Consider the following 27,787-nt stretch of genomic DNA (forward strand, 5'->3'; position numbering starts at 1 on the left):
GGAAAAAGATGAAATAAAAAAAATATAAAAATCACAATATAGGAAAAGAAGTATGAAATATATCTTAATTCAAATGTTTACAAAATTGTTTTTTAAAAAATGAAATAAACAATATCTATATTATTAATATAAAAAATAATATAAAGAATATAAACGGCGAAAAAAAATAATTAACATTTTTTATAATAAAAATCAAATGAATCTTTTATTACAACAAATGATGGATATCTTTAATTTTAATGCCATAAATTAAGACTACTTTAAATTATTTTAGGACCATATATTTAAATATATGCATTTATATGTGCATGTAATAAGTTTTTTATTGCGTTCGTTTTTATTTTCAAATGGGGTTATAAATATTGTAGCTATTGAACATGTATATATATATATAGGCAATATTACGCCATCTATTAAACGGTTTTATTCCTTTGGAATATTTATTTAAAGGAAATTTGAAAAATAAATAAGTCAAATATAAAAACAAATAAAAATAGGTGATAAAAATAATCACGAACAAATAAGTTTTAAAATGTATGAAAAATTGCGGAAAAAATTGCGGGAAAAATTGTTTGCGTTCAACACAATGTAAGTTACATAGGTATTATCAACACACATATAATATATATGTTCATAATTATGTTTAAATAAAATAAAATTGTTGAGAAAAAAAAATTTTTAATGGAAAAAACAAAAATATTAAGATTTTATATTTTTATTATTTAACGAGAAAACATGTAACTTGGAAATTATGCACTTTATCATCATTGCAAATAATGGATGATAAATATGCCTATAACATGATATATTTAGCAACACACACATAAAATATTTACAAATTTATGACTAAGCATGGGTATATTGAGGTATGTTGTGTTTGCACATTTTGTTTATATGGGTTAGGTATTTTTTTTAAGTATAAATTACAATATCATCTTATTCAAAATCATAGTAAATCATTGAAAAGGAGAAAAAATGAATACTATCAATATAAATAATATAAGATATTCATTTACACATTTTTGTGTTTACTTATTTTTATGAAATTTAAATATAATTACATATAATTACATATTTGATTGTTGGTAAATAAAGGATATGTATTGAGCATAATATAAAAATAAAAGGAAATTTTGTAAAAATTGCTGTAATTTAATTTTAATATTTTAATATTTTAACATTTTAACTTTTATTGATTATTAATTTATAATATTTTAGTATAAAATTATGATAAGGGGGATATATTAATGTACACATAGTATTATATAATATTTTCACACATATGTATAGCAGTTGCATGCAATATTTTACTAATCGTTTTTTTTGTTTCAAATTTATAATATAATTAATTAATTGGCTGTCATTTAAGCATGTTGGAAATTGAATGGGCTGCTAAACTGTTAACCCAATTGTTAATGCACGAAAAGGTGAGAACTAAAAATATATACATCCACATATTATAACCGACGCATTGTTATTATTTTATTTTTTATGATACGAAATAGTAACTTTGGCGCATATTCATTTTTTCGCTATTGCGGTTATCATAGTTATATTCATTATTCTATTTTATTTTCGTTTTTTTTGATTGTTCGTGTCTTATGATGCGAATAGGATATGGATATGTGTGTTTTTTTTATATTTGAATATTATTATTTTCTTTTTTTACAGTGTTTAAAAGAGAGGTATGCTGCCAAACTGTTTAGAAGATTTGGTGACATTAATCAAATTATTCATTATATGAATAACCACCTCGCCCCTCTTGGTTTTGTAGTCAATGTATTGCAAAAAATTGTTTAAACATACATATGTGCATATAATATATGAAAAAGATAAGCACGTGGATGTTGTGCATATATCTAGATTTAACATTATATGGAATGTTCATAAGGATAAGGAATAGCTAAATTAGTTTAATTATTATTATTTGTGTATTCTTCTTACACTTTGTAGAGTGAATTAATAAACGGTGAAGAATGTTTAATATTAAATTGTGAAAAACACAAAATACCAGAATACCAATGGGATGATACCGAAATAGATCTTAGCCTAAAGGACGAATATTTATTTAATTCTAAATTAAAAAAAAATGAAATAAGTTTATACTATTTAATCATTGATCATATAGTAAATAATAATGAAAAATTAAAAATTAATGATACTGAAATGTCCTATGAAAGTTTGTGTTTACAGTTAAATATAAGAAATGCAAATACCCAAAAATCAATAAGTAATAGTTGAAACATAAACATAATTTAAAAAAAAACAAAAAATAGACAATTTTATATATCATTCATATATTATATACGAATATAAACTTATATATATGCGCATGTAGATATGCATATATCTTCAATATGTTACACATAAATGTTTATGTTTTTTTGTCTGCTTAGTGGATAGATTAATAGTAAATGATTGGCTTAGATGTGAGAATGGATATTTATCTCTAGGAACTCGATTTTTTACAGTAAGTGCATTTTTTTTTTGAAATTCATATATGCAAATGCATATGCAAATAGCCATAAAAACATATATATACCCAAAAAAATAATAATAAATAAATAAACAAAAAAAATTAGAATGATTATGAAAAAATATATACAAACGAATACACATATATATGCACATATTTTTATTTATGCTTATTCTGAAGGACTTGATAAAATATTTCCCTCTTAATAGATTGGAAAAATGCTCATTATGTACTAAGGCAATAATTGTTGAGGTATCCTCTTTTATTATTTTTTATTTAAATGCTAATATTAATAATACCATATGGATATAAATATGTGTGCTATACAATTTTATGATGACTTTTTTATTAAAATTTTTTTTTAGAGTACTCAATGCAACAGTTGTATGGCAATTTATCATATTCACTGTTTTAATGGACTGGCAAATAAACTGTCACTTTGCTACATATGCAAAAGTCCATTCTAGATAATATTTTTTAAAAAATAATGTGTTTAGTCTTTTTTCTTTTTTTGTTTTTTTCCTATTAAACTTTTTTTTACAAATAAATATAACTAAATGCTTAATAGCTTTCTGATATTGTACCGTCTTTTAAAGCTTGTATATATACAGGGATCGTCATATTTATATATCTCAAGTTTATGGATACTACTGATATTTTTTTTTGTTCATAAAATTGAAGCATAATTTTTGCTGACCTGCAATAAAAGTAGAAAATATATTACAATAAGACACAATGATTATCAAATGTAGAAACACATAAATATTCATATATAAATGCACGTGTGGATATACAATAATAAGCCATATAGGTTGTGTTATAATAGAATGAATAATGTGTAAGTACGTACTCCTTTATGTTATCATATAATTTGTCTTTTCCTAAAGTAAGATAGCCAATTGGAACGGAACTAAAAAATATAATAAATTTGTGGAATATGTTTGGGTGAAATATATTGTAGATTACAAATAAAATAATATGAAGAATATATATTACTGTGTTGATCCTTTGTTTAGATCTGTGTATGTCCTACGAATAACTCTATTAATTGTGTCGACAAAGTTATCTTCGTTTATTTGTACGGTTGTATATGTTCTGTAAATATTTTTAAAATAAAACATGGGTTTATTAGATGGTAAGATGTGGAAAACGGATCATTTTGCATAAATAAAATTAGGTGCATGAACATATTAATATTGTCTATATTTGTTAAATTACTTGTTGTATTTTTTTATTTTTGATATCAAGTTGCCATATTTTTTTGCTTTAGTAGATGAATCAAATATGTATAAATCGAATCTTTTGACAAGGTCATTTAATAAATCGTTTTTATAGTACACATCTTCTAGTTTATCATAAGTTATGACCTGATAATTTCAATATATAAACATTATTATAAATATTTATAGGAACTACAATTTTCTAAATATATATGTATGTAAATATATCTTAGGTATATATAGATAAATAATATGAACTCATTTTAGTAATAATTTTGTATGTTAATTTTATTTTATTATTATAACATTTTTATCTTATCAAACTTACCTTTTTGACTCTTTTTAATTTATTTTCAATAACCATATTCTTCCACATATCTCCATTTTCGGATACTAATATGATTACATCCGAATAGTATGAATGAATTAGATTTCTAAAGAGGAAAAAATATAATAAAAATGTAAGCATGTGTATGTATGTGGGTAAGATGTTCACAACTCTCAGTTGTCATGTGTATATAAGCATATATAGATATGTATATTTTTTACATTGGGAAGTTGTATGATTTTCCTATATGATAGCTCACAGATAAATCAAAATTACAATATAGCATATGTGTATCGATAGGCGTGTTTGCAGCCTGGGAATTTATTACTTTATCAAATATAAAATTATATGCCTTTGAAAATGTATTTGGCTCGATTATTTGATCATGTATTTTAATATTGTTACTTGGAATGTCTTTATTTTTAATTGTAGTATCGTGTAGTTTTTTAATATTATGATTAATTTTTTGATTCTTGTTATTTAAAATTGCCTTTTGAAAATTCTCATATTTTTGGTTTGTTTTTACATAGTTTAAGAATTTTTTATTTTCTTTTTTCTTCTTCTCAAAAATTTCCTTCTTTTTTATTTTGGTTTTCATTTTTTTATCCATTTTAAAAAACAAGCAAAAGAAAAATATAAAGAATAAGAAGAAATTGGGAAAACACAAAAAATCAAAGCATTATTAAAAGAAAAAAGACTTTATATATAATACAATCAATGTGATTATAAAGTATTATATATAAAAGGGTTTAACAAATGATAATATATTTATTTTGTGCTTCCATATACATGTGCATATATTTATAATATATACATGGACAAATAATAATGCATAATAATGTATTGTAATTTCCTTAGATTATGTCAAATATTTAATAATTCTTTTTTTTCGAAATGACATATAAATATGTATGCAAATGCGTGTATGCATAATATGTTTTTATTTTTGGGGGTCGTTCTTATAATTTAGTAAAAATCTAACTGATTAAATATATATAACATATTCAAATAAATAAATGGAATCGTAGCATAGTATATACTTATAAAATATACTGTCATAACTGCATGTGTACAAAAACATAAATACATATATATATATAGATCAATTAAGCATATGCATGGATGATATATATAATACAATTGGTTAGTGCTATTAACAAGCGATTAAATCAATGATGACATAAAAAAAAATAAAACAAAAATATAAAATGATGAAATTATAAAAATAATGTTAATAAAAATAGTGATTACAGTGTAGTAACGAGAATTACAAAATTGTGTATTATAATTATTTTTGCATATCCGTAATGTTAGTTTTATACGATGCATGAAATAGGGCAAGCACCATAATCATATTATATGCAAGATAAATGTGAATGCATTAAAAATATAGAAAAAAGGGAAAATAAAAGAAAAAATAAAAAAAAAAAATGTTTTACATGATAAATAATGAATTTAATTGTATACCTATAAATATATAATTTTTTATTTTATCAAATTATCTTCTATTTTTGGTTTCCCTTCTTACATCACAAAAACATTTATGGTGAAAAATATGTGTATATATATACAATATATTTATTGTAAATAGGGATACATATATTTGTAATGTAAGTGTATTGATATGTGAAAGCATAAAGAGGAGAAAATGGTAATGATAAAGTATTAGAGATAATGAAAGATAAGAAAAAGGAAAAATTAAGCATAATGAAAAGATGGGTATCGAAAATAAAAAATAAATATGCTATGAAATATTTGAAAAAAATAATAATTTAAAAACGAATTAAAAAATGCATAAGGTAATATTAAAGAGTTTTAAAAAATGGCATTTATATAAAGATGGACATTCTTTTATATTACATGGAAAGAAAGGTGTAGTGACAACTGGAAATTTGTTATTAAATAAAGAAGACACAAAAAAAATCGAACTGAGCGAAGATAATCAAAATAGTAAAAGCAGCAAGAATGAAATACCTTCTAAAAATATTGAAAACCGAATTATTTTACACAAATCGAACTATATACTAAATGGTTGTAAAATAAATGAATTAGCGAGCATATTAAATTTATATATAAAATTAAAAAGTGATAACGTTGAATTATTAAAGAATATTTCTATAAATTTATTAATGAACAAAGAAAAGTTGAGATATCATGATATTATAATTTTTATAAAAAAGTTTTCAATCATAAAATGTAAAAACTATTTTTTGTTTTGTTATTTTAAAGATGTATTAATGGAAAACATTCATTTAATTAATTGTGATGATTTAATTGACATATATTTTTCTTACACAAATTTAAACTATTTTCATTATAATTTTTTTTTATTACTTGAAAAGAGAATATTTCATAATTTCCATCTTTTAGATATAAAAAAGTTAGTGTGTTTAATCCAATGCTTTAAGAAAAAACGAATAATTTCCAAAAGTTATTTAACTATATTATTATATGGAATATCGAAGAATATAAATAATTTTAACACATTTCAACTATCAGTGGTTTTTGGATTTTTCAAAAATTTTAATTTAAATAATAATGTATTACTTAATTCATTGATTCATCATTTTAATCAACATATCAACCTTAATGATGATCCAAAAACAGTAGCACTCTTTTATAATTTTTTATCGTATGTACACACTAAATGCAAGACAAATTATCAGCATTTTGAGAAAGAAAAAAGTTTGGTAAATTTTATAAAAACATTTAAGTTATGTTATGAAGAAAATGGCTCGAATTACGAAAATGTGTGTAACAGCAAAGAACTGGAAAGTATAGGACTGAATAATGATGAAAACAAAAATGAGGTCACCCAAATTAGTAAGGGTAATATAGTATCGGAAGCAAAAGAAGTACAAACAACGGATCAGATGATACGAAGCAAAATATTAGAACTGGAAAATAAATATTTATCTAAAAATGATGAATTAGAAAATTTAAAAGAACAAACAAATTCTTTAAAGATGAATTCATATAATGTTAGTTTATTATATTCTACTAAAAATGCTTTAAAAAATATAGAAATTATATCAAAGAAAAAAATAAAAAATATGTCTGTTGATTCGTTATGTTTAGTATCATTGAGTTTGTCAAAAATTAGTACTACGAGCAAAGTATTTCTAGAAAAGATTGCTGAAGAAGTAGGTAAACAATCTAATAAGTTAACTCCCTTATTAGTCAGTTCATTGTTGTTATCTTTTAGTAAAGCAAATCACAGGCATGGAAGTTTAATTTATTATTCTTTAAAATTTTTTTATAAATATTATAATTTTTTTAATATTAATCAAGTCGGATTTTTATGTAAAGGGCTATATAATTTTTCCATTAAAGAAAATGAATTTATTGATGTATTAAATGAGTTTGTTCTAAATAATTTGCAGAATTGTAATAATTTATGCACCGACAAGGAGTTCCATGATGAAAATGCTTTAAGTGGGATACATAAGGAATACTTAAATTACAATGATAATGCATTGTCCACATTTAGAAATAAAGAATTAAGCAAATTGTTTCATATTGTTGAAAAAAATATTGATAAAAACATTGAATGGAGAAATTATGAAGATCAATTTTTGAATTTAAAAAGAGTGTATAATGAAAATGATAAAAAAGACGATAAAAAAAATGCAGATAGTCATAAGAACGAAGTAGATAGTAATTTTTTAAAATTTAGTTATATTGATTATGAAAATATTAAAAATAAAAAATATTGTGCAAATAGTTTATATAATATAAAAATGAGTAACACAGTTTATATAAATAATATTATATACATATTGGAATATTACGCATTTAATTTAGTGAGCATAAGCAATATTTTAGATTCTTTTTGTGATATTTTTTTAAAAAGTAATTTAAATTATATTTTATATACAAGAATATTTCATTCCTTTTATTTACTTAAGTATCAAGGAGAGAAAGTATATGAGTTGATCAACAAATTTAATGAGTATCAGCCATTACAACAAAATATGTATAAAGAAAAGCATACCAAACAATTGTTGCAATCGTTACTTTATTATTATGAAAATAATAATGATGAAAGGATGAACAAAATTGGAGATATATATTTCTATATTTTGTCTAAAAAATATTTCTCTTTTATCTTTAACTTTTCAAAATATATTTTAACATTTTTATTTATTAAAAATAATAATTATGTTCTACATAAGTTTTTAATTAATATCAAGGATATGCCGTTAAATAGGGAAGATTATATATTTCTACACAGACCAATCAACTTGTATTAAAAGGTTGAAGCTATGTGTGTGTGTGAAAATTAGTATAATGCAAAGTTTTTAAAATTACAAATTTATTAAAAAAATTGGAATTATCATAAGTTTAATATTATGAGAAATATAAAAAATGTAATTAAAATATGAATAATGTATAGTATTATGATATAAAAACAATAAAGTCACATAAATTGACATTAGTAAAATGACTTAAACATTTAATTAGCTATGCAATAATTAAATTTTAATGCATACATAAATATATGTGTGTGTATTATTTTTGTATTTTTTTTAATTAAAAAGCGCATGCTTAATTATTTTAAATTCAAATACCAAATTTAAAAAAAGCAAAATTAATATGTTTAAAAAAAATAAAAATAAATGTCTTCATTTGTATATGTATTATATGTGCTATATGCTGTTATTATATTTGTCGCATATTCGACTTTTTTTTTTTCACTTATTTATCGGGAAGTAGCGAATTAAGTCTTACTATGCCGATACGTGTGTATTACACATTATTTTTAATAATTTTTTTTTATTATACTTATATAATTAAAATTTTATGCTTTTTTTTGCATTTCGTTATTAACATTTTGAGTAAATTTCAGCCCAACTCTCTGTGAAAAAACTGAAAATTTTTTGACACAATTTAAAATACAGCTATTTTCGTTGCTATCTAATTCTTTTGATCGAAATGATGAAATACATTCGTTAAAACACATTTCAACAATCGAATTATATGTATTCATAGTATCTTCATATTCTGCTTTATTTATTTTTCGCAGAACCTTCTCTCTATCATTTTTATTAAAGCCACTTAAATCTAAAGATTTATCCATATTTTTATTGTGTAATTTCTATATGTGCTTTAATGAACACTAGGCTTTATCTGCTAACGTATAATGAAAACAAAGTGCATATATTTGTGTGTATGCAATGATTTATATATTCATAAGATCGGTCTTGTTATATCTTTAAGCAAGGGCTTTAGCTGCATATGTTGTTACAGTCAATATAGACATAAATACTATTTTTCCAAATAAAAAACAGTTTGAAAATTAAAGCATATTGAATTCGTGAACAGATTTATCAAAATTAATAAAAATAGTAAGCTTAATAATATAGTAAATTTAAATGCAGATATGCTGAATATTTTTATATAAAGTCATATATAAAGCATACACATTATAAGGGGTGTTAAATACCCAATAATATATATTATATTTATATAGTAGGCTTACGTATACTAGCAATGGGAATAAAGGAAGGAATGTTGTTATTTTAATGATAATAACTTATAGCATTGTTTTTCTTGAATATATGTATGGTATTTAATTTTTGTATTATTAAAATATATTGTGTGGTATTTATTATTTTTTTTGTTTTTTTTTTTTAATTTTCTCTATAATAATATTTTTCAGTATCCCATTTAATTTTTTAAAATAAAACAACGATGATAAATTTTTTATGGAAAATACTATGCATCACATTATGTGTGTTTATCATTTGAGAAAATTATATGATTTTATTATTATATAGTAATATTGAAGCTTGCTAATATTCAATTAAATACCATAAATTTTATTATACTGTGTTAAGTTAAAATTGCTTAGTTGTACCATAAATTTCTATATATGCAATATAAGTGACGTATATAATTTATTTAGTAATGTACTTTTTTTGTGCATTTAAAAATTTTCAAATAAGTGCGAAATATATAAATAACTAATAAATAATTAAATAAGAGAATTGATATGTTTTTGTTGACACGAAAAAAATTCTACAAAATATAGTTGGTATAAGAATAAAATAAATAATTAAATAACAATGATAAAACAAAACAGTAATTCCATAATAATTTATTGAGGGCTATATAAAATTGTGAATATTTAAAAATAATAAAACTTCATATTATAAAGAAAAAATGTTTAAAGTAATGGTATTAAAAAAAAAAGAAACATAATATCTTTCATATAATAATATAATGAAATGAAAGTTAAACAAATGCATAGTACTAACGATTTAATTTATATATGCCTCATGATCCTTTATATGTGATTGTGTAATTCCTTTGCAAAACGGAATAGAGACATATATATATATATATCGGAATGATAATTTTCAGTTTTGTGCTACAAAATATTTTAATATTTCATAAGACATAAATTGAATAGCCCCAGAAGGGACACATTTTAAAATAGATGGAAACAAACCAGAATAGAAACTTTTTAGTCCTTCATGATAATATATTTTTTTAATACAATGAAATGTATTTTTATATATATAATTATTATTATCTATACCGTTATTCATCATTCTTTTTCTAACTGTATCACCTGGAAAAACAATAATTAACGAGGTTACATTACTTAATGATCCAGCAATGGATGAATAAAGGGCAACTGACCCGAGTGAACTTGAATTTTTTTGAAAATTGTTTTGAAAATGATTTTTATACAAATCAAAAAATACCATTTGTAATGTTACATATGGTACACCTGTTAATAATGTTGGGACATACCCTTTAAAAAATCCTCCAAATCCTTCATTAACATGTATTTCTCGAATCATTTTAAAAATCGATTTTTCTGTGTTTGTTTTTTGTTGTCGTAAATATTTTTCGTTTACTCCTAATGCTGCTCTAATGCTTAATAAGTCTAATGGGTATGATAATGTTTTTTGGATGATTCCAGATGCGTATCCTGCCATCACACTTTCATAATAGTTAATTTTGTTTTTTTCGAATCCACTATTGCTATTACTATTAGTAGTAGCAGGATGTTTTCCTTGAACTTCTTTCGCCATGTTTTCGTCTCTCTTTTTAGTTTTATATTTTTCTTTTATTATATCGTTAGTTCCAAATTTTGCCGAATAAACAACACCACCTCTTAATGTATTAATTAAGTTACCTTTCCATAAGCCTAAGACCCCTTCTTCTTTAACAATAAAGAGAACACTTTGTATAATACTTTGATACTTGATAGGCTTATTTGCATTTGCACTTAAAAACAACATTTTATTTTTTATTGTGTTTGCTACATTTTTATTAATATTTAAAATGGTATAATTTTTACATAAATTATTTAAAGGTGAAATATGTTGTATTTTATAATGAAATAATATATTTTTAAAAACGGTATGAGGTGATTTGTTCGAATAGCTATAATATTTATTTATAGTACTATTGGATATATTAGTTTTGAATAATTTTCGTTTTTTTTGACTATTTTTATTGATTTCATTTAAGCAATTTAAAAAATTATGAAAAACAACATTTGTATTTTTTACACATTTATTGTTTTTTATTATTGATGGGTTATTAGTTTTGTCTTGCTTATTTTGTACTTTATTTAAACTGTTTAGTAGTATATTTTTATTGATAGATTCATTTTTGCTTTTTAAATGATCTTTTCTTTTATTTTTATGGATAGTAGATTTATTATAGTGAAACATTGGCTGTATTTGGTAAAAAAGTTTAATTCTATCAAAGGGGGCAAATATAGTTTTTGTTAAAACCCCAGAAGCTAATCCACATAACAACACAGTATTTTTATTGTTTTTTTTCTCTTCTTCATTTTTAACTTTTATATCCATAAGGGTAAGAAAAAAAATTAAAATATCAGTAATAAGAAGTAATTTCTCTTTCTTTTTGTCCTATATAAATAGAAAGCACAGATATATCAGTATAATTATCATGTGCTCCTAACCCTCGTATTTACATACAAACACGAATTCATGAATAACAAAAATCGATGCCTTAGTGAAATATGGTATACACTTGTATGTGGTTATGTTTCGATATGTGATATATATGTATATGTATCTCACATTAGCATAGATAAGCGCATGCTTCCTATTTTTTTTTTCATATTTTTTATTCTCTTTTTTGGTCCTTTTAATTATATTGCCTTATAGTTTATATGTTTTTTTGACTCTTTCCATTTCTTCACTTCTTTTACTTATCCTTTCTCATTGGTGTATTTCTTTATTTTGTTATGTAGTCTCGATTTAAATAGTTTTTTCACTTATTAGAAAAATGGGGGGCTCATGCGTCGATGTATATATTTTTTTAATAAATTTATAGCTATTTAAAAAATTGTAGCTTAAATTATATTATAATTATTCTTATAAATAAAGCAATTCACTAAAATATGTATATGCTATCCTAGTATATTATAATGTAGGAATTCATATATATATTTTTTTTAATCTAGGATTTTACGAATATATATACAGTGCTTATTTTTTTATTGTAAAGCTTATGTGAAATTTTACACAATAATTTTTTTTAATAAAAATAACCATAATTGGTTTTTGTTAAATAGTGTAATATGCAACAGTGTTAAAAAATAAAAAAATATATATATGTTAATGGTAATTCGTATTTTTATAAAATATGATTGTTTAAAACATGTAGGCGATTTTATTTACCTTTGCTATCGCTGCATAAAGATGGAAATGTTATATATTTCATTAAAAATATGAAGACGATGAGAGTAGTAAAAAATGACATACCAATGAGGGATATATATATTATGTTAATTTTGTTACTTATTGTTTTTGGCTTTTTTAAATAAAATAAAATTATATTATGAGAAAAATGAATATTGTAAATATATTGATAGCTATTTAATGAGTCTTTTGGGGGTATATAATACTGAAGTGTATATTTATAATATATATGGGCTTAGTTAATTCCCATGCATGCGTATAAAGCAGCATTTATAGGAATATATACCATTAATGGGTAGTGAATTAAATAAAATACCTTAAATTCAATTTATATTTTTAGTGAATATACGCATATGTGCGTATATGCATATAGTGTTTGTCGGTGTAGTCCTAACAGATAGACTGAAAGTTAGGAGATAAAAATGGGAACATAATAAAACATATATTAAAGAAGTGTATATATATATATACCAAATATAGGACAAAAAAATAGGGATATTATCATGATACATCTGCATTTAAAAAGTTGTATAACAATTTTGCATTGTTTTTACTCATATAATTTTCAAGTTCATCTAATGATTTTTCACACAAATCATATAATGACTTGACATTGTTTATTATTTTATGCATGTTTTTTTCAGTAACTCCAGGTAGAGCTTTTAAAATTTCAATTGCATTCCAATTGGTAACATTTTCCATTTTTTTTATGGTGGAACTTGTATTAGGTTTTTCTGCGTTGTTTAATTTTTCATCGAGTAAATCATTTATGGTTTCATATTTGTAAGTATCTTCAGAAGGAGGTTTTTCTTTATTATCGTTTGTAACAATGTTCGCAGAAGTATTATCATCATTAAGTAACTCATTAGTGGGTTGATACTGTTGTTGTTCGGAATTTTCAATCTCTAAATTTTGGGAATCATTTCCTTGAGTTTCTATCTTATCAACTAACTGAAGCTCAGTCTCCTCATATGTAATGTCATAATCGTTTTGTGCATCTTTTTGTAAAGTTATGTCAATATGAAGGGATTTGAATATATCAGGTTGATCAGCATTAACTTTAAGAGACCAAAAAAGTTTAGCGGTAAAGAGTGAAAATGGGCTCCATAAAATTTTAAGTCGAGGAAATTGAAGAGAAATTGTTACCAATTTTGTATATATAGAATGTTTATTATTTAATGAAGCAAAATAAAAAAGGTGTTTATTATTAAATTCTATTAATAAAACATATATAGAATAATATTTTGACATTTGATTAATTTGGTTATACAATCGGTTATTATTTAAAGATTGTATTAAATCAATAATGGTTTTTCTTTCGACACATATATCTTTTGTTAATATATAATCACCAACAAGTAATGAATATGGTATGATATGCATTTTGCTTTTATATAATTTATATGACAAATCCGATTTAAGTTCTCTTATATCAACAATAACTATAGGTTTGGTATTATTAAATATGCTATATAATATAAAATTTAAGTTAAATGAGTCTATTGAATAATATTTTAGTATTTCTTGCATCTTTAATAATTTTTTATCATCAAGATTAGTAATTTCATTATTTTTTTTATTGATTTTTTTTCTTAAATTTTCTAAAAATAATTCATCTTCTTCTATACTTATAAAATTAGTGTTGTTTTTATTTACATTATCATCGTTGTTGTAAAGAACGATATCAGCTGTTACGTCATTTGCTTTAACTTCTTGAAAATTTTTAAACTGTTCGCATAGGTTTTTGTTGAAATTTATTATATTTTTTTTATTTTCTTTAAGTTTTTTTTGAAATAAAAAATACGAATCTATCACACTTTTAAACATTTCTTTATTTTTATTGAATACATTGCGATCTATTTCGAATCGAAGTGTATTTTTATGTTCAATAAAATCTATCCAATTTTCTTTTTCATTTTTGATATTATTTAAATATTTATTGTAAAAGATATTATCCTTGTAAAATAAGATATAAACTTCAATAGTATTACACATGTCGTTCATAGTTTTTATTAGTTCATAATTTTTGGCCCCTTTGTCTATACCTTTATTCGTATAATAATTATCCTGATTTATTTGTTTTCCTTTTGTATTATTTTTCTTTGCATCCATTTGTTTCTCTTTCTTTACAACAATTTTATCGGGGCTAATATTATCGTACATTAAGTTATTTTTTTCATACATCACTAGTTCTTTAAAATTTTTATGTTTCGTTAATTTGTAAAGGTTATATTTGAATATTCGAGCACAGTATATTTCTATATTTCTAAAAATATGCAAATCTAATTTTGTGAGAATAATTCTATATGGCTTTATTTTCATCAAAAATAATTCCAAAAAGTCTAAGTTTCCACAAAATTCGTTTATTTCGAATAAATTTGCATTTTCATTTTTTCGGATGTCTGATTTAAATTTTTGTGATTCATTTTCATTATTTTCTAATGCACATATGGCTAAATGATTTTGTGTATCTTCTTCTATATCCCCTTTCTTAGTATCATTATTTATTTTGTCTATTTTTTGAAAGCATTTATTAACAAAATTTTCAGAGGAATACATAACTTCGTAATTTTTATTTATGCATATAATATAAATACATGGTTTAATGTATTTGAGATTATTAGTTTTATTTTTAATAGCTTTATAAGGAATGTGAAAGCTTGTATTGTCACAAAATAACCTATCTTTATTATCCTCAAACGATTTGCTTGTACTGCTTTCCGAGTTTATTAAATCATCTGATATATAGTATTCTTTAATTTCATCTTCAGACTTAATAAATATCTCGTTTATATTAGCATTTTGTTCTTCTTTGTGAGCTAGTATATTGTATATTTCTTTTTGTGTATAAAAATTATCTGTAATAATGACGATAGGGTAATTTACCTTTTCAATAGTTTCAGTTGTTTTATTCTGCTTATTTTTCACTGAACTTTGGTTTTGTTTTTCATTATTTTTATTGCTATTGGTATTTTTTTTTGTTATAGGCGATATATTGATATTATTACTCTGATTATTTTCGCTAGGATTATCACTGGTATCTTGATATATTTTGGAATTTGTCTGGCTCTTCGTTTGTTTATCTTCTAAGCAATTTTCACTATCTGGTTCGCTACTTTGAGAATCATCAATCACATAGTGGTTTTCAGAAGGTACATAATTTTGTTCCTTTTTAACCTTTATTTGACTAATATTTTTTATTCGATTATTATTGGAAGACGTATATGATTCATCGTCCTTTTCAACTTTTATCCTAACTGGGTTAGAACAATTAGGGTTTGTCTGAATCAGTTGCATTTTTTCTTGGCTTGTATCTGTGTCGCTATTAATATGATGCTTATTTTTTTTATTTAATAAAAAATCATCATGAAAAGTATTGCCTTTCCTTTTTGTAAAGTTATTATTTGTGTGTTTTTTTTTTTTTTTTTTCGTTTTTAAGATAATTTTTTGGTACTGGGTTAAGGGTATATCTCTATTGAACACTAAATCATGTACCCAGTTATATATTTTATTTTGTTCTCTTTTAATTTCATTAGATTTAAGAAAGTATTTATTTTTATATTGGAGCATACTAATAATAGTGTGCATGGCATTTTTGTTGGGTGATGTATGTAATACATTCGATTCAATGTTTACATCAATTTTATTTAAAAAAATATCTTTTCTTTCATTTGCTAAATAGAATAATTCATTTGCTTCATTACAATACATCCATATGGCTTCTTTGTCTGCCTCTTTTATATTATTAATATAATTATAAAAAATAATATCATCATAAATATATAGATTATATAATAAGTTGACTAATATAATAATTTCTTTAAGTAATTTTTTTGTATTATATGTAAGATTTTTATTCTTAATATAATTCATAGTATAATTTTCTGGGTTGTCTGAATATAATAATGAGTTTATATCAAAGTCTTCAAACTTGTGTATTTTTTTAATTTCTATATTTATATAATGAATCAAATTTAATATGTTGTCTTCCATTTTTTTTAATACAATTGGCAAATCTATATTAATTTCATATATGTTTGGTTGTATTAATTTATTATTTAATGAAATGTGTATATTTTTATGAAATCGTGGGTAGCAATATATTTTTTTCATGTATAATTTTTTAGAAATATTTGATATTTGCTGATTTTTTACTAGCTTTTTATTATTATTTATTCCTTTAATAAATCCAAATTTATTTCTTTTTCTATATAAATCGATAATAAAATTTTCTTTCATACTATACATAAGTTTGTGACTTCGACATATAAATATGCCATCAATAATTTCAGGAATGATTTTGTATGTTAATAGGTCTATTAATAAAATATTGGATGATATGAAATACACCCCGCGTTTTATGTACATTTCTATTCTTTCATTTGCTTTTTGATTACGTATATATTCTGTTTTTAAGTAATTAATTTTTATACTACTATTAAATGAAATATCAAATTTGCTAATCCCTTCGTATAAGGAAAGTTGATATTTTAAAAACATATTATATTCTTTTGGGGAAACATTTAATATAAATATAAGTTTATTTTTGTTCGCATTAGGATTAATGTGTATAGTGGGGTAGCTTATCTTATCGGTATCATGAATATTTTGATAATGAAAGTTATCATCCCCTTGCTTGGGGTTGTCTTTACTGGATTCTATCTCTCCATGTTCATTATTATTTTGTGAAATGTTTGTAATACTTTTAATTTCATTGATATTATTTTCATTATTTATTTTATCAGTGGATTTATGATCCTCTGGAATGGCGTCAATATCAATAATTTCGTTGCGGATGTTCAAATTGAATAGTTTAAAGAATATATTTTCATCATTTATATGTTGCTCATACCACAAGCAATTATTTTGATAATAAAAAATAAATATTGCTAGAATGCTTAGTTCGCTAAACCCATCTGTGAGTAAAATTAGAGAATCATCTTGTATAAGTTTCTTCACTATTTTCTTTTCATAATATAAAGGATACATTTTATTCGCTTGGTAGTGAATAACAATTCCTTATGTGAAATTTCTTCCCATTGATTCAGTATATATGTGTATATATATTTTAGAGTGTAAAAAATAAAGGAAATAATAAATGTTGTTAAAACTATTGATAATTCTTTTCATATGAATTACATTTTAAATAAGTAGGAATAAAATTAAATGCCATTTTTAACGGTGTATATAAATATGATTTTTTATATATTTAACTTTCTTATTATAATATCTTTTGCAGTACTCATAATGTGAACGATTTTTATAATATATTTTTTGTTTATTTAAAAGTGTAGAAAAACAAATCTTAAAGAAAAAAATGTGAAACAAATATTTTAGTATATAAAAGAAGGTATATTATTCAAAAATGATATAATTTCAAAAAATATATAATATGGTTTTATATTACATATTCCATCCAAGATATAAAAATTATTGATAATTTTATCAAAGTATGGATTTTTTTGTGGAAAATAATAAAACTAGTATATATACAATGATAGGAACGAAAATATGATTTAAAAAATAAAAAAAGAGTAAGCCATATGATTTGTGTTGAAGCTTGTAGAACACATTTATCCTTTGTTTATTATTCCAATTTTTATATAATTAATGAATGTAGCATTTTTCTATTCACCCGAATTAAGCATTTACAACCTTTTTTTGATTATAGTCCTTTACACATTTTTATTCATTTGGGAACTTATTAAATATAAGAAAACATCTAAAGAAACAAAATGTGAGTCTCATCTTTTTAAAAACGTTCTTAAGAAATATTTTTAAGGTAATTTGAAAATTACCTATAAGATATGAAATTATATTATTATTCCTGGAAATATTTTTGTTGCTTATTTATGAAGGAAAATTGTTTATTTAAATAAATAAACGATTATAAGGTAGAGCGCGTAAGAATATTAAAAGCATGTCTATAATAAGAAGGAAATTCAATTCACAGCGATTTGCTCATACCTACATATATATTACAATTTGTTGTATCACTATAAAATATAATATAAATTATTTGACTAACAATAGACTATGTTTTATGAATTTAATACTAAAATGAAAACATTAGTGAGAAACATTTATCTTAATATTTTTATAAATGGGAAAACATGTTGAAATTATATTATTGGATAAATAAGCGCATATATACAAATGTGTCAAGTTCGCTCACATAAAATAGTGCAAATTTTATACATTTTTAAGTTTATTATATAATAAGAACAAATAAAATATATCAAATTACGAATTTCTATAATGAAATGATATTTGCATAGCCTCACACTTTTGTCCATGGTTTTGTATTTATAATTTTTTTGTTTTTTGTATATATGTGTGTGCATTCTTTATTTCCATTTGTTATTTTTATATTTATTGAAATTAAAGTTTATATTGGCATACCTTCTTACGAAAAAAACATCATGTTATATTACACACGAAAATATAGCTATAGGCATCATATATATTTTTTTTGGGGGGTAGGAAAATAAATGCAGCAATTTTTTTTGAATATAAATAATATTTCTTAGACGTTTAATTTATTTTGTTTTATTTTTTAAAAAAAGAGATTATAAAAATAATAAAATCATTACTTTTTATAAAACGCATAATCATATGCATTTATATATTTTTGTTTATATGCATGTACATATATAATATTATATATATTTTTTATTCATTTTGATATTTGTATATACACGCAAAATAATGGCATGAAATTTAGTGAATTGTTTTTCCAAATCATAAATAATTAAGGATTTATGCCAAATAATATATATAATTTTTTGTATGATTAGTATATTTATTTATATAAATATATATGCTTATGTATATATAAAGAGGGTGATTATATAAGTAAAAAATATATAAGACGATTTTTATGAGCAGATTAAAACTGTTTTTTATTTTATTTTAATCATTGAAAAATCTCTCTTATACAAGGTTAATATGGCTTTAAACCCAGCGACAATTCGAGGGCAAGGTAGATTTTGTAGAAAAAAACAAATGAAATCATACGTATTTATATGCAAAAAACTTTATATTTATGTATATCCACATTGCTGAAAATATATGAATGCATAAAACTATAATTGTTTTGTATAATTCTTTTCATGTATTGGAAATATGATTTCCATTTTGAAGATGAAAAATGGTTTATTTAATGTAAAAATTTGAATATTTGACATGTATATGTGGGTATGTTGCATAGTCCCATTTATATATGAGAAACCCTTAAAAACTGTTATGTATTTATTCGTATATTTATTTTTTTTCTTATTCCTTTTTCTATAGACTATGTGTTTCCTTCAAACAAAGGATCAGAGATTACATATTTAAGACGTGAGAATGTTAAATTGAAACTTTATTTACCTGATAGGTATGTATAAATAAGACGTTTATAAAGGAATACAGGTTACATGCGAATATGTTTTTTATGGTTCTTTTAATGAATTTCTGATTTGTTTTCATTATTTTATATTTTTGGATATAATTTTTTAAGAACTATGCATATATAATATACATTTTGTTGTTGCCCTTTTACAGAACGATAAAAGAAGAAGGAACACTTTTTTTAACAAGTATACGTTTAGTATTTATTAAAAATGAGAAAAGTAGAACAAATATAAATTTTACCGGAGCAGAATTACCATTAACATTAATTGATGACGTAAATTTTGAGCAGCCTGTATTTGGATTAAATTATTTGTCAGGTATTGTAAGACCATTGGTAGAGCATCCAAATAGTTTATTGAGCCCATGCAAATGGAATCTTTTTTTTTTAAATGGTCAATGTAGTAATTTTTTGAAATATTTTTTTAAAGTATATGAAGCAGCAAAGAAAAATAAAACATTAGGATCGTTAAATGAATTTAATGAGCATTTCTTTTCAAGTAATAATGCATATATTGATCCTAATGATCCTACATTTATTTATATAAACGAACCGATATCAGAAAATATGAATAATTTATCACAAAATCATTATATAAATAATCAAAACAATAATGAAGAAATTCCAGTATACAAAATACCATATGTACCACAAAATAATAATATGATGCCATATGATCAGCAATATGGTAATTATAATACTCAATCACCATATGAAAATCAAAATCATAATTATGCATATAATTATAATCAACATAATAATCAAACTATATATCCCTCCAATACCAATCACAACGATAGTGGTACTAGACAAGCTTCTATGTCACATTATACTCAATATACTAATGAATCACTAACCTATGGAGAAAGAATTCAAAGAAATATGTATAGCCAAGATATTAATAACGAGGGTAATAATCATACTTCGGGTAGCCAACATGATGGTCAGACTCAATCCAATCAAATAAATAGTTCTATGAATTATTCACAAAATAATCAGAAAAATACTGAATCACCAAATAAAAAAAAAAACTAATGCTGAAGGAGAAACGAAAAAAGTAAATATCATAATATTAGAAATGTGTTAATATGTTTATAGTATTGAAAAAAGTCTGAACAATTTGCATAGAAAAGAATATAAAATATAGTGAAGAAGCTTATAAGCCCATCATATATGTGATAACTTTTCAATTTGTCACTTTTTATAAAAATGTTTTAAAAATAGATATATAACTCATGGTTCCCCCTACAGTATGTCAATTTTATGTTATTTGTGTTAAAATTATAATAAATTTGTGTATACACAGATATGATGCAAAAGTTAAACATGGTGAAATATTCCCTTGTTAATGCTACAATTTATTGTCTTATTTATGTGAATAAACAGGAATAATCTAATTATTTTAATTTTTCTTATATGTGAATACGAATGTTAAATTTGAAGAGATAGTGCATTTAATTTTATCTTAATATTATAACTGCGCATATATTTTTTCTATGTTTTTTTTTTCTGTAAAAATATATACTTAAACTCATAATATAAATTAAAAAATAAAAATAAAAAAATTTTAAATATAATTTTTTTAGTTTCAAAATTGTCTTTTCTAACACATTAATATTTTTAATGAAGAGAGGAATAGCACATACACTATTGAGTGTAAACCAATTTTTTTTTGTGTTGTTTTAAACAAGGTACCTTGGTGTTTTTTTTGGTTGATCAACCTATAAATAGTACCTTCTGATAGTCTTGCAAACAAAATTATCATGCATATATTCTTAGATTTTAAATGCGACAACTACAGAAGTGAATAACATATAATGAAATGTGCCTTTGAATATTATAGCGGTAAATTGAAATTTTTATTAGCTATTTATGTTGAAATGTATTGAAAAATATATAGTGATGTACACATTCTACTTTATTTGTTATAACATTTGAGTAATTAAATTGATAAGATTATGCCTCATTTTTATAGCATTAAAAGGGGTATATAAATTCAATGTGTGTTTGCACTTATTGTATATATTTTTACAATATTTTCGTTTTTTAAAATTTTTTGTTCTTGCATATATTTAATATATGTTATTTTATGAATGGGAAAAATATAGGAATGATGTAAATAAGGAAAATAAATTTTTACAATACACATGAAAAACTTGTAAGAACGAATTTATTCTAAATTGTTTTATATTTTGCGATACCTTGGTAGTATAAATTGATAATAAAAAGATATAGCTATTTTTTGATATATATTTTTTATATAAAAACAGGTATATAAATAAAAATTATATACGCATCTGTGTGCCTATGACGAAACTATAAATAAAAATATAATTTTCTGTATTATATATATTTTTAAAGGAAAGGAAGTTAAATTTAATAAATATGATAAGTGAAAATATTATTGTTTTGTTTTATATTTTTATTTATTTTTTCTTCTTTCCCATTTCCATTTCTTTTGGCTTTTTACACTGAATTTTTTTAAGATGGGTTTGTCAGAGAACCCTAGATTTTTTTTACTAATAGATAAAATCATTAGGCGAAGCAAAATTATTGGGTAAGAATAAAATGAGGGAACGCACACAATATTTTAAATCGCATATATATATTCGTATGTGTGTATTTTATCACACATTGAATAAGTATGTGGGGATACATACATATATGCTTTGATATCTATATGTATATATACCTTTTATTTATCTATAGTCCCGTCAATTGCTGATATATATAATTTGAATATACGTTGCAATTATATATATTTATATTTATTATTTTACTTTATATTTTGCCATGTGTGTATATATGTGCATGCTTCTTTGTTTCTCAGATTAGCCTTATCAATTATAGGTTTGATTTATTTTTGTGTAATCGACAAGATCGATAAAAAAGCTGAGCTAGATGCCCGTTCATTTGCGCAATTTCCTGGAAATTCTACACTTACTAAAAAGGATGAAGATTTTTTAAATGAAACGAATTCTTACTTTGAGAGCTATGAATATAAAGAAGGGGAACATGTAATAGATATAGTGCATGATTATATTAAAAGGGTGTCTAGTTTGGTGGACACAGAAAAATATGAAATTAAAATAAATGATAAAGTTAAAGATAATATATTAATAAGTAATGTTGGATGCAAGTTTTGTAATAATATAGAAAATTTAATAGTTGTAATAAATTTTGATTATAAAGAAAGGAAATATTTTCATTCATTGGTAGTTGGTTTAACGCTGATAAATTATTTTTTAAATGCTAATTATATGAGTAAAGATATAATATTTTTATTTACTAATAAAGAATTATTATATTCTTTGGGTGTTCAAAGGTTTATCGAACATTATTATTATGGTAATACAGAAAATCGAAAAGTTCTTACGAGATCAGCGATCATAATAGAATTTGAATCTATATATCCATCCCATATTGAAATTAATTATGAAAGTTTAAATGGGATGTTGCCAAATCAAGACTTAATTTTATTGTTAAGAAATGAACTAAATCATTATAGCGTCCCTATAAAAACAGATCCTGTGTACCATTCTATTTTGAATGTTGCTTTAGAAAAAAAATATGAAAAGGGGCACATCTATTTTTTAAGGTAACTATAATAAATATGAAAATTAGTTTATGTATTTATATGTGTGTCTGTGCATGTGATTTGTTAGAGTATTACGAATATATGGTGGTACTTGAGAATATACATTTGAAATTCATATTTATTTATTGACACACATATATTGTAACGATTGATGAATGTAGTATTTATTGTATGATTGGCCTCCGATTGTTTTAGCATTTTATAGTTTTTTTATTTTATTAATTTTTAATTTATATCGGAATATTTTTATTTGTCCTTTTCAGAGAGAACATTCCATCATTTACTATAACCGGGGCAAGCAAGGTTCCATTGAAAAGAAAAATGATAAATTTATTTAATTTTGCAAAATCATTACAAAGTTTTTTAAGAAGCCAAAGTAATACACATGAAGGTTTTTGCCACTCAACCAATTTTTATTTCTTTAATACTATTAAAAAATATGTTCCTATTAGTTTATATGTCTTTTGTGCTTATTTAATATGCAGCTATTGTATTTTAAAATTAATAAAAGGGACAATTTTTCGAAATTATGTAAATTTTATAGTTGGGATATATATGTATATAATTACTATATTAACCATATCTATGCCAATATATTTATTTTCAACCAATGAAAAAATATATGATTTAATAAAATCGGAAAAGAGACTACCAATATGTACAGAGTGGCACCCTGATAATTTTAATAAGTATATTGAAATATCTAATTATTGGTTACGCATTTTTATTATATCCTTATTTGTAGCGTTTATTTTAAATTATTTTATCTCTTGGGTTATTTATAAATATGTTAAAATATGGGATTATGAAAAAGATAGAAAAATACAGAAAGTTATAATTTTAGACAAAATAAAATATCTTAATAATTTGTTATATAATAGTAGTGATGCCAATTATATTAAAAAATTTGTGAATAGATATAAAACAGATATAGAATATATTAACAAGGAAAACAAATTAATTAAGCCTAAAGTAATACATAGTGATGATGAAGATTTTGTGGATGCTAAAAAAAAAAAAAGAGTTATAGAAATAATACATGAAATAAATGATATGGAAAAAGATCTTTATTTACTTGGTGACGAAAAATTTAAATATATTTTAAAAAATACTATAGCACCTTATAACTATATAATGAACCACGCCAATATTTTTTATTTCCTTTTCGTCGTTATAGTTTCATCGGTAAGTGATATATATTATGATAAGATAAAATAAAAAATAAGTATAAATATATATTTTTAAATAACCAAACGATAATGGGAAAAGGAAATGCATAATTTGTCTATTCAATTTGTTATATATATGTGTCTTTTAGTGCATATACTTTAAGGTAACTAATATTAAATATGTATTATTTTTTCTGTTTTTTTTCAGATGTATAATTGGGCTTATTCGATACTGTTTTGTATTATACTTGTAACTCCGGTGTCAATGTTACATAATATAAAACTGAAGAAACATAAAATGACTTCCAAAATTATTATTTTATTTTTTATTCTTGGAGCATTAATGTATTTATATCCATTTGGAGGGTTTATTCTGGTAACTTTAAGACAAAACAAAAATGAAAGCGCTTATATTTTTACTTTAAGTTATTCTTTATATGTGCATATATAGCTAAGTGTTATATATATTTCTTTTTATTAATTTTTGGTTACAGGGTGTGAGAAATAAAATAATGAGCATACTAATGAATTTTTCGACAAAATGCTTGAAATACATGAATTCATCGGGGTTATCAAAAAAAGTGTATTTCCCCGAATTTTTGGAATTTATTTGTTCAAATAAAATATTTGACACGCTATATTTAAATAAGTACTATTTAGATAATAAAGACATAAAGTTTAATTATAATACTGATATTAGCAATAATGTATTATTAAATTTATATAGTATAGCTCGAAATCATTATTGTATAGGTTCTCAATTGTACCCTCTCTTATGTTTTACATTTTTTCCAATATTGTTCTATATAACATTTATATTTTTTGTTCAATAAATTACATATTTTGCATTTACATATGTATGGGTGTATACATAATTAAATGTGTTTGTTTGTTTTTTTTTATTTTTTCTACTTTTATTTTAAATTTTTTATCACGTTACATATGTGCTTACATATGGATAGATGCAATATTTGCACCTTGCAAAAATATATTTAATAATAATGTGTAGTATATAATATAACAATAACCATCATGTGCATTATATGTTACACTAATGTATTATATTATTGTTTTGTTGTGGCATTTGAATAATTTATTATTTGAATGTTCTATATGCTTTGTTTATTATTATAATTCAACTAGAGAAATATTCTCATTCATCAAAAAATAAAGTTATTGCAAATAATATCACGAAAAAAAAAATAATATAGGATAATAACGGAAACACTTGTTTCGGACTAAAACAAAAAAAATACAGAAAAAATGAAAAACGCATAAATATGAGTTAGCACATGCTATCATTTGAAAGCAAATACACCTGTCGCTTCTTATGCATAAGTAGAAACGGAAAAATATAACTTAGAAAAATATAAGAGCAATAGGAAGCATATAATATCGCATATATATTGTGTGTGTAAATGAATTGGATATATGAATACCCCTTTATGAAATTCGGAAAAAATATGGTTCCTTTTTATTTTCAGGAAACTATGGCTCACTGATTTTATCAGAATTAATCATGATGCTTATTGGTTTGGTATATACGCACCGATTTAAAAAATAATTTTTATATTTTTTTTTCTTATCATTATCGTTATCAGAATAAAATAATATTTTTTTCCTCTTTCTTTCTTTTTTGATGTTGAATTTATCGGAAACGTATAAATTAGTGGCTTTAATTTTTTCCCCTTTATAGTTGTCTATATATTCCGATCTAAATTTTATGTAATTATTTTGTTTCTGCTTCAGCATTAAACTTTGTTCGATTGGAAGTAAATCGTATTTTATATGATTTGAAGAATAAAAATTAATGTATTCTTTATCAATCATATCAGAAATAATAATATCCCCTGCTGAAATATGGAATATGTTATCTTTTAGGACACTTTTTTGAATAGTTGTGTTTTTATTTAATTTGTTGTAAAATAATATATTTTTTTTTTCAGCTTGTTCTAAAAGTGAATAATATTTATTTTTTTCTTCATCGATTGTATCAATATCTATTTTGGATTGATCAATTTTATTTAATAAAATTTGATTATAATTTCTTAATTCCTCTAGTTGATGTTTTAGAACCTTTTTTTTAGATTTGTTAATGCTATTTTTATATTGAGATTCTTTATATAATTTATAGAACTGGTCACATTTTAAATTAGTATCTGTGATTTTTTTTAAATATTCATTAAGCAAAGTTTCATAATCTTTAACTTTTTGTTCTACATAATGTCGTGAATTTTTTGTATCATTTATAACTTTTTTCATATCTTCAATTTTTGTATTAATATCTAAAAATATTTTATTTAAAACATTAGCGTTGGACTTATTTATTTGATCTGTACTTTGAGTGTCGTCTTTTGGTTTTCCAGAAATAACATGTTCTTTGTTATAACTAAATTGATATTTATATTTTTCATTTTCTAATTTTAATGATATGAGTTCCTTCATTTTTAAATCATAATTTTCTTTTTCTTTACTTAGACATGAATCTAGAAAATCGATTTGTTTTTGCATTCTTTTAATTTTTAAATCATATTCAAAGTTACTATTTTCAATTTCTTTGGATTTTTTTTTATCTATATTATTTAATATTTTTTTGTATTTTTCTATCTCATTTTCAAGTTCACAATTTTTTACTTTTAATTGGTTATTTTCTTCTTTCAGTAGCTTTTCGTTGTTTTGTATTTTTACATACTCCTCGCAAAATTGTTTCAAAAGGGTTTTATTTTCAATAAATTTATAAAAAATTTTCTCTTCATCATTCATATTTGAGTTTATCTCAAACAATTTGTAGCTACTTTGACAATAAATGTGTAAATTATTATGGTACCTTTCGTTGTAAGTTCATTCACGTGGTATATAGAGAGTGTGAATATTCATTTATATTTTTCAAAAAGTCAAAATATGAGATAT

At 22.7% G+C, this 27,787-nt stretch overlaps 9 protein-coding genes across 9 annotated transcripts; 4 read left to right on the plus strand and 5 right to left on the minus strand.

Moving 5' to 3' along the window:
• Positions 1-1,370: 1,370 nt before the first annotated feature.
• Positions 1,371-2,943, plus strand: PCHAS_1143700 (conserved Plasmodium protein, unknown function; the record flags this gene model as incomplete). Its single annotated transcript, XM_016798733.1, has 6 exons — positions 1,371-1,427; positions 1,672-1,779; positions 1,954-2,230; positions 2,397-2,470; positions 2,657-2,728; positions 2,842-2,943. The coding sequence occupies 6 exons, from the start codon at positions 1,371-1,373 to the stop codon at positions 2,941-2,943; spliced, it is 690 nt and encodes a 229-aa protein (XP_016654106.1).
• A 94-nt stretch (positions 2,944-3,037) lies between these two features.
• PCHAS_1143800 (ribosomal protein L1, putative) lies at positions 3,038-4,634 on the minus strand (the record flags this gene model as incomplete). Its single annotated transcript, XM_016798734.1, has 6 exons — positions 3,038-3,173; positions 3,327-3,386; positions 3,473-3,571; positions 3,695-3,843; positions 4,025-4,130; positions 4,246-4,634. The coding sequence occupies 6 exons, from the start codon at positions 4,632-4,634 to the stop codon at positions 3,038-3,040; spliced, it is 939 nt and encodes a 312-aa protein (XP_016654107.1).
• A 1,180-nt stretch (positions 4,635-5,814) lies between these two features.
• PCHAS_1143900 (heptatricopeptide repeat-containing protein, putative) lies at positions 5,815-8,277 on the plus strand (the record flags this gene model as incomplete). The annotated part of the gene is made up of 1 exon (XM_732459.2): positions 5,815-8,277. One exon carries the CDS (start codon positions 5,815-5,817, stop codon positions 8,275-8,277), a length of 2,463 nt encoding a protein of 820 aa, XP_737552.2.
• Positions 8,278-8,825: 548 nt separating this feature from the next.
• Positions 8,826-9,104, minus strand: PCHAS_1144000 (mitochondrial import inner membrane translocase subunit TIM9, putative; the record flags this gene model as incomplete). Its single annotated transcript, XM_733586.2, has 1 exon — positions 8,826-9,104. One exon carries the CDS (start codon positions 9,102-9,104, stop codon positions 8,826-8,828), a length of 279 nt encoding a protein of 92 aa, XP_738679.2.
• A 1,282-nt stretch (positions 9,105-10,386) lies between these two features.
• PCHAS_1144100 (mitochondrial carrier protein, putative) lies at positions 10,387-11,859 on the minus strand (the record flags this gene model as incomplete). The annotated part of the gene is made up of 1 exon (XM_734167.2): positions 10,387-11,859. The coding sequence occupies one exon, from the start codon at positions 11,857-11,859 to the stop codon at positions 10,387-10,389; it is 1,473 nt and encodes a 490-aa protein (XP_739260.2).
• Positions 11,860-13,218: 1,359 nt separating this feature from the next.
• On the minus strand, positions 13,219-17,706 carry PCHAS_1144200 (DNA repair endonuclease XPF, putative; the record flags this gene model as incomplete). Its single annotated transcript, XM_734092.2, has 1 exon — positions 13,219-17,706. The coding sequence occupies one exon, from the start codon at positions 17,704-17,706 to the stop codon at positions 13,219-13,221; it is 4,488 nt and encodes a 1,495-aa protein (XP_739185.2).
• A 1,959-nt stretch (positions 17,707-19,665) lies between these two features.
• On the plus strand, positions 19,666-21,145 carry PCHAS_1144300 (conserved protein, unknown function; the record flags this gene model as incomplete). The annotated part of the gene is made up of 3 exons (XM_016798736.1): positions 19,666-19,699; positions 20,011-20,095; positions 20,263-21,145. 3 exons carry the CDS (start codon positions 19,666-19,668, stop codon positions 21,143-21,145), a joined length of 1,002 nt encoding a protein of 333 aa, XP_016654108.1.
• A 1,451-nt stretch (positions 21,146-22,596) lies between these two features.
• On the plus strand, positions 22,597-25,710 carry PCHAS_1144400 (glycosylphosphatidylinositol anchor attachment 1 protein, putative; the record flags this gene model as incomplete). Its single annotated transcript, XM_016798737.1, has 5 exons — positions 22,597-22,667; positions 22,941-23,708; positions 23,972-24,893; positions 25,086-25,253; positions 25,372-25,710. 5 exons carry the CDS (start codon positions 22,597-22,599, stop codon positions 25,708-25,710), a joined length of 2,268 nt encoding a protein of 755 aa, XP_016654109.1.
• A 655-nt stretch (positions 25,711-26,365) lies between these two features.
• On the minus strand, positions 26,366-27,640 carry PCHAS_1144500 (conserved Plasmodium protein, unknown function; the record flags this gene model as incomplete). The annotated part of the gene is made up of 1 exon (XM_733367.2): positions 26,366-27,640. One exon carries the CDS (start codon positions 27,638-27,640, stop codon positions 26,366-26,368), a length of 1,275 nt encoding a protein of 424 aa, XP_738460.2.
• Between the last annotated feature and the right edge of the window lie 147 nt (positions 27,641-27,787).

Source organism: Plasmodium chabaudi, assembly GCF_900002335.3.
Source record: "Plasmodium chabaudi chabaudi strain AS genome assembly, chromosome: 11".
NCBI classification, from domain to species: Eukaryota; Apicomplexa; class Aconoidasida; order Haemosporida; family Plasmodiidae; genus Plasmodium; species Plasmodium chabaudi.